Consider the following 8157-nt stretch of genomic DNA (forward strand, 5'->3'; position numbering starts at 1 on the left):
AAATAAGTAACAAACTAACATGAGAACGTTATCGAGTTGGAGGGGAAGGCGGAGGAGAAGGTTCACGTGGAAGGTGATGCAGATTGTATTCTGGTGATGTGCCAAACCGCTGCTGGCTGCTGTGATGATAATATATAGACCTATGTCTGCCACTAGTGTTAATGTTATATTTTGTATTGTGTACTTCTCGGGCTGCTGTGCTGCGCTGTGCTGCTGCGCTGCTGGCGCTGTGTGCCAATGATGCCCCCTCTCCTGTTGTGTTCTCTTTTCTGGTCTGTGTACCAGTGTGCGACGCACACACTGTTTAGTATTTACTATTATAGTTTTATGTTTTGATAATCAGCGCTTTGCCATATAGATGATACATACACTGTGCCATATTGGAGAGGCCACTGTGTGCGCAGTGCTTTGTTTGACAGGCTCCGTATTGCGCGCACCTCCACCCACCCCTGTTGAGCGCGCGCACCTCCCCCCCCCCCCCCCCCCCCCGTCATACAAAACGATAAATCGACTCAACTTCGACTTTACTGTCTGACAAGTCGACTTGGAAAAATCTCAAGTCGTTAATGCCCTATTACAAGGTTAGTAGCCTATAATCCTTTCTCCTCCCTGCAGTCATTGCAGTGGCCCTCTCTCTGACTGTGTGTGTGTGTGTGTGTGTGTGTGTGAGAGAGGAGACATCAGTGCAGAGTGTGTTTTCTGTAGAGCGGAGCCGTGTCTACTCCTCCGGGGGTGGAGCACTGGGAGAGTCAGACACGCAGCTATACATCTCCTTACAACCGTACTCTACCGGATTTTCAATGAAAGTGGTTGTTTCACCATGTTTGCGCATTTATGAGAAATATAATAATCAGCCGTTTTTTTTTTCCGATTATTTGTTTTTAGCACCGATACCGTTATTAATTCAAATCATGAATATCGAAGCCTCGGTCGATCACTAAACACAAACACCTTTCTTATAAACATAATATTTCAAGTGCCAAACCAGGCAAGGATCTAGTCCTACACCTACAACATAGCAGAATAAAATTAAACGTACTGGTTTCCAGGTGGTCGTAAGGTTCCTGTTTCTGTACAGTGCAGGCTGGTTGTGGAGAACTCATGTTCACCTGCAGGCTGGACTCAACACACTGGTCTGGAATGAAGGAATTGAAGGACTTAAACATAAAGAAAGTAAAAATATGAAACGTGGAATGCCTGAGAATTACCCTATATGTATAATAGTGTCATCTTGTGATATGGTGATAAGAATAGCTGCAGATAATTTGTAATCATTCTGGCACCTGAGCATGTGTATTTGTACACATCACCAGACAGCACAAACACTCATCCTCTTAATTTGAACACAAACGTCCATTTATTAAGAATCAAAAGTGTGAAAATAGAAAAAGAATCATGTCAATCTTAACTGACAAATATGATATACAATTAATGAACTATGACGTCAATGCAAAATACAAAACCTGAACTAGCTTCTGTGAGACTACAGTTATTTATGTAACATCAATTCACTCATACTTTAAATGCTTAGTATGAGGTATAAAATACAGCAGCCTTGTGTTCATAAAACAGAAAGATTGGGTATTGGGTAAGACTGACATTATGTATCTTTCATGACCTTTCACTGCTTCGTCTCAACCATTACTCAATGGCTCTGGTCTCAGCCACCGCGGTGGATATTTTGACATTCCGTTTTTTTATTTTTTTATGTTGCCACTACTGTTGGAGCAGCCATAAACTACACAGGTTCATCTCGATGTTCTGGGCATCTTTGTAATGTTAGTGTTAGTAAAAAGCAGGTAAAAGAGTAACGTTTGAGGCAGACTAACATCAGTCACTCTGCCGTTCACTGTAGTAGAAGAGGTGCGCCTGGTAGGGTTTACAGGTTGTTAATGGTGTGGTCACATATTAGGCTAATTACTCAAATTGCTCAACATGCAACTTTTAGCAACCAAGCTGAATTTCATTTCATCCATTAGGCGATAACATTTCTATAATAAAAGTTTACACTAATCACCATTTCTGGGTTCATGAAAATTCCAGTAGACAGACACGCACGCATGCACGCACAAACACACAATGTTACAGTACAGTACGGTACAGTACAGCCCTGTACACAAGGGTACAGTACTGTACAGCATGGTAAGGCACAGTACAGTACTGTAGTTTGCTACAGTACAGTTTGCTACAGTACAGTACAGTACAGTACAGTACAGTACAGTACAGTACAGTACAGTACAGTACAGTACAGTACAGTACAGTACAGTACAGTACAGTGTAACAATCGCCCTTTACTATACCAGGCAAATCATTAACTAAGGAAAAAAAACAACGGGATCGTAGGGTTGTAGTCTGAGTCTTTATATAGAGACGCTCAAAACGCAGCTGTCAAAACAACAAAGGTAAGGTACTCAAAACTAGACACTTCACAAAAGACGTCTGTCCCTGTCTCTCTCCCTACTGAATAAAAGAAACAGGAAAACAAACGTAAACCAACAATCAATTACTCTCAATTCCCCCCTCCCGTCCCAAATCAATCCCAAAGTTCTCTCCACACGAAATAGTGGACGTTCGGGCAGTGCGCCCTATACAGTCTATTATAGTTCCTTTGATCCAACAAACGTAAAGTCCTTCCGCTCAAGGCGGTCCGAAAGAAAACGCGAACGGGGTACCCCTCAAAGCTTCAACTCCAACAAGGCACACGTTTGAAACGATCTCACCGGTAAGCGACGTCTTTGTCCGACAGCCCGCACGCCGGCAACTGCTTCCAAACGGTCGATAGTCCTACGGTGCAGAGCCAAGCTCGTTGCTTCTCCCGATGGGCACGACTGTCCTTAGTATTGGCTGCAGACACTATGCTTAAACTTTACTCCTGTTCAAAAGTTGTCTGGCGCCTGGAGCTCCTCTTCTCCAACCGTGTAGGCCTACACTGTGTTTGTGATTCCCCCCTTTCCCCCGTGTGTCACTTCCTCTAGAAGTAACCTTGGGTGGCGACACCAGTGGCGTGTCACCCACCCATGTGACAGACCTGTTACCTTTCTCATGAATAGGAAATATTAATAATATCACAGTCATTTCACATGTTACATTTATCCTTTCAAAATAAATAACACGTACAGAACAATAAAGTAGAATGACATAAATAATGTGCTTTTGTCACAGTCCCCCCCCCCCCCAAGCTGGAAGCTGTTTCTCAAGTCCTACCAAAGTAGGGTTTGAGGTTGACCACATTAACTGTGTCTACTTTACCACCATCTTTCCACTTCACTTGGTAACTATTAGGGGCCTTTCTGACTCGTCGCTATGGCTGAACCTGACCAAATAGGGGCACTAGCCTCGACGAGTAAACATCAGATGCTGTTGAAGGAGGGTACCCTCTCGCCCAGCCCAAACCGTCTGTCCGGAACAGGCCTATTCCGCCAGGCACCATACCATTTGGCCTTTCTGGAATGAGAGTCTCCCACCCTCCGTGGAATTTCTTTTACCATTGCACACTTGTTGTAGTCCAGGGTGACCAGCAGGACGGTGTTCCCTTTCATACTCCTCGAGACCGGCCCCGTCGGGTCGCTCCCGAGGGGCTCTCCTGCTTGGCCAACTTGAGTGGACTGCAACATGTGGAGCGGCTTACTATTTACTGGCTTGCGTTGCCGACAACCCTGACACCTCTCAATGTAGTCCCACACATCCCTGCGGACAGTAGACCACCAGGATACTTTGAGGATTCGAAGGAGTGTCTTCAGCCTACCTGGATGACCACCGTCGTGAAAATGTCCCAGGAAACAGTGGACCAAGCTGATGGGCACCACCACCTGATATTTCCATCCAGAGGACTTGGTCGGCTGTCTCCGATACAGGATCCCCCGAACTTCCTCGAAGCCTGGGCGGCCCGGTCGCTGGTCAGTCTGGTCCAGATGTTCGAGTAGACCTCTGATCTTGGGATCTGCACCCTGAGCCCTGCCTAGACCAGCCGGAGTTACCTCCGGTGGCCACCTCTTGGACGGGCATTTCACCTCCGGTGGGGCACCTCGTCTTCGGGGTCCCGGAGTGACACCAACAGCGCCTCTCGGTGGTGGTAATTCCCTCATCACCTGCTGCACGAGATTGACCTCTGCGCGTGCCACCTGAGCTCCACTCCGTGTCGCCTTCTTGGGTCCTCCGTCACCGCATGGTCGTTGAGCCTTCTTCATGCCGGTGTGCAGGCCACGGGAGGCCAGATGGTGGGAAGTACTGGTGGGACACCCTTGAGGGTTATGGGGAGTATGGGAGCTTGGGCGAGATGTTTTGGCTCGTTTTGTTTTCGACACCTCACTGGCCCCTTTCTCATCAATCCTCCTAAAACACTCGACCAGTCTCTTCTGTAACTGCTCAACTGAGGATTTGATTAGAGTTCCCATCTCCACCAACTGGCGATCTATGTACTCCCTCCGGAACATTTCCCTATTTACAGTGCTCTCCATAGCTTCCTCAAATTGGCGCTGCACACACTGAACTTGGTTACCGAAAGCTTGCAACCTGTTCTCAATGCAGGCCAGTTCTTGCTGTACCGTAAAAGTAGTGCCCCCACTCTGCTCCATTGTGTTTTGTATGTCTTTTTCGGTTTTTTTGAGTAAAAGTTAAGAATTAGTTTTTACAGTGTACTTTTTGAGTAAAAGTCAGAATTATTTTTTACAGTGTACTTCTCACTTCACCGTTGTAAAACACCCACAAAATTAGGCTATCTCTATTAAATGTACCCCCCTAGATTCCCCGTATGGGCCACCACCTGTAACAATCGCCCTTTACTATACCAGGCAAATCATTAACTAAGGAAAAAAAACAACGGGATCGTAGGGTTGTAGTCTGAGTCTTTATATAGAGACGCTCAAAACGCAGCTGTCAAAACAACAAAGGTAAGGTACTCAAAACTAGACACTTCACAAAAGACGTCTGTCCCTGTCTCTCTCCCTACTGAATAAAAGAAACAGGAAAACAAACGTAAACCAACAATCAATTACTCTCAATTCCCCCCTCCCGTCCCAAATCAATCCCAAAGTTCTCTCCACACGAAATAGTGGACGTTCGGGCAGTGCGCCCTATACAGTCTATTATAGTTCCTTTGATCCAACAAACGTAAAGTCCTTCCGCTCAAGGCGGTCCGAAAGAAAACGCTAACGGGGTACCCCTCAAAGCTTCAACTCCAACAAGGCACACGTTTGAAACGATCTCACCGGTAAGCGACGTCTTTGTCCGACAGCCCGCACGCCGGCAACTGCTTCCAAACGGTCGATAGTCCTACGGTGCAGAGCCAAGCTCGTTGCTTCTCCCGATGGGCACGACTGTCCTTAGTATTGGCTGCAGACACTATGCTTAAACTTTACTCCTGTTCAAAAGTTGTCTGGCGCCTGGAGCTCCTCTTCTCCAACCGTGTAGGCCTACACTGTGTTTGTGATTCCCCCCTTTCCCCCGTGTGTCACTTCCTCTAGAAGTAACCTTGGGTGGCGACACCAGTGGCGTGTCACCCACCCATGTGACAGACCCGTTACCTTTCTCATGAATAGGAAATATTAATAATATCACAGTCATTTCACATTTATCCTTTCAAAATAAATAACACGTACAGAACAATAAAGTAGAATGACATAAATAATGTGCTTTTGTCACAACAGTACAGAGGATTGCAGTGCAGTACATTACAGTAGCGTAGAGTACAGCACAGAGTAGTACAGCACAGCACGAGTACAGTACAGGTAAGTACAGTACAGTACAGTTTGCTACAGTACAGTATGGCACAGTACGGTACAGTATTGTACAGTACAGCACAGTATGGTACAGTACAGTACGGTACCGTACAGTAGGCTACAGTAGAGTACAGTACAGTACAGTATGGTTAGGTACAGTACCGTACAGTATGCTGCAATACAGTACAGTATTGTACAGTACAGCACAGCATGTTACAGTACAGTACGGTACCGTACAGTATGGCACAGTTCAGTACAGTACAGTAGCATAGTGTCGTGTAGCGTACAGAGGAGTACAGTACAGTACAGCACAAATGAGTACAGTACAGCATAGGTAAGTACAGTACAGTACAGTACAGTACAGTACAGTACAGTACAGTACAGTACAGTACAGTACAGTACAGTACAGTACATAGGAGTACAGTACAGTTCAGATGAGTAAAGCACAGTACAGTAAAGTACAGTGGATTGCAGTACAGTACAGTAGCGTAGAGTACAGCAGAGTAGTACAGTACAGCACAAATGAGTACAGCACAGGTAAGTACAGCACAGCACAGCACAGCACAGTACAGTATTCCCGCTAGGTTGCCACATTTGCGACATCCAAGCAACTTGGTATATAGAAACATTGCCACTTGCCATGCTTGCTTTCATACAGAAATAAAAACAAGCAAAACAAAAAATAGGGCCACTCAGCCTGGTTGCTAAGTTTGCACTTTCCAAGCAACTTGGTACTGTATATGAAAACATCATGGGTTGCCATTTGCCTTTCCAAGACAAAAAAAAAAAAAACATATCGCCCTCCCGTTATTGCCTTCTTCCCATTTGCAACACGTGGCGCTAGGATGAGGCCCGCAGAATTCTAGTAATGGTCATGCCTGGGGTGACAAGCTACTAACTAACTGACGGGAAATGTACGTTTTCAATAGTAAATGCAACCTGCAGTCACAATAATATCGATTTGCATCTTTGCGACAGGCCTAAACATTCTCCCCTTCCTCCCCACACACACAGGAACCGTTTGGACGTGGGTTTTGACATAAAATAATTTTAGAAATATTCAAATGTTCCCCTTACACATAAGATCGGTATTGGTCGATCGTGAGAAGAAACAATCTGTGATTGGGATCGGTCCCAAATAAACCTGATCAGAGCACGCCTACTGAATAGCAAAAAAAAAAAGAAAACGTTCTGGCCTTGACAGCCCATACATCCAAAAAGAAAAGTCCCATTGGATTGCATTAAACTCACATTGCCACTCACTCACTCCAAAAAATATTGTTTTGTTTCTGAACCCACCCCCATCTGACCTAGAATAATGTATGGGCTGCTATAGTATGACTTTTAGACTTGAATTAATTAGTGATGCTTATTTTTGAGGGGCGCTATATACAGGTTTAATGTTTGTTTTTAGTTACATGTTTGTTTTAAAAACGGGTAAATTTACATCATATTGTCCCTCTTTACGCCATATTGTCTCTTGTAATGCTTGTAATGCTTGTGTTGGCACCGTTTGTTTTACATCAACATGAGTTAGACTTTAATTATATTAGCGCCCCTTACTTCACGGGTGTGATTTTTATTTTTTACCTGAGAGTGTGGGGCACCTTGTCTTCCCATGTAGTAATGTCAATGTTGACACATCAACCTCCTCTTCCATGTTTTCTTCTTTAATGTGTGTAGGTTGTGGTTCCTCCTTGACCAGACTGGACCTCCTCTCCTCATGTTGTGAGGGTTGTGGTTCCTCTTTGACCAGACTGGACCTCCTCTCCTCATGTTGTGAGGGCTGTGGTTCCTCCTGGACCAGACTGGACCTCCTCTCCTCATGTTGTGAGGGTTGTGGTTCCTCCTGGACCAGACTGGATGTGCTCTCCTCATGTTCAGGGGAAACCTCTTTACACACAGACACAAGGAGGAGAGAAGAAACCTCTTTACACACAGACACAAGGAGGAGAGAAGAGCTATGACATCAGCACAACTACTCAAAGTGCTTTTCTAAACGTATGACATTTATTCTCCTATTTCTTGATTTGTCAGCTCAACAAACCTGGTTTGTATAATATGACTTGTGGCTGTAAAAGGACGTCCAGAAGTTTGTCTTGTCTCTTCAGCAGAGTTTCTAGTGTCTCCATCTCTCTCTGGAAGAAGCTGAACATGAATCCTGCAGCAGTGCTGAGGCGCTCCAACACAAACACTCTGACAAGCTTCAGCTGACCAACATCACTCTGCTGTTTTTCCAAAACACACAATATCTCCTCTCCCACCGACGTCAGGTGTTCATTTATCGACAGCCTCAGCTTTAGAGAGTCCGTTTGACGCATTCTACCTCGTTTGTAAGACATTTTTCACCACGCTGATTTGTTCCTCTCCATGAAAAACAACACGCATGCACAACAACGTGGTTCGTGCATGCGCAATAGCAGCAGCTTCTTCTTTGCTT

The 8157-nt window shown here is 45.2% G+C and overlaps 1 protein-coding gene across 1 annotated transcript; it reads right to left on the reverse strand.

The window, feature by feature from the left end:
- Positions 1–680: 680 nt before the first annotated feature.
- LOC306919575 (uncharacterized protein) lies at positions 681–7894 on the reverse strand (the record flags this gene model as incomplete). Its single annotated transcript, XM_079532335.1, has 4 exons — positions 7765–7894; positions 7308–7610; positions 1040–1135; positions 681–721 (listed from the first exon to the last, which is right to left on the reverse strand). Exons 1-4 carry the CDS (start codon positions 7871–7873, stop codon positions 681–683), a joined length of 549 nt encoding a protein of 182 aa, XP_079388461.1. The 5' UTR covers positions 7874–7894.
- Positions 7895–8157: the final 263 nt, after the last annotated feature.

The sequence above is a fragment of the Electrona antarctica genome, assembly GCF_951216825.1.
Source record: "Electrona antarctica genome assembly, contig: scaffold_26, whole genome shotgun sequence".
NCBI classification, from domain to species: domain Eukaryota; kingdom Metazoa; phylum Chordata; class Actinopteri; order Myctophiformes; family Myctophidae; genus Electrona; species Electrona antarctica.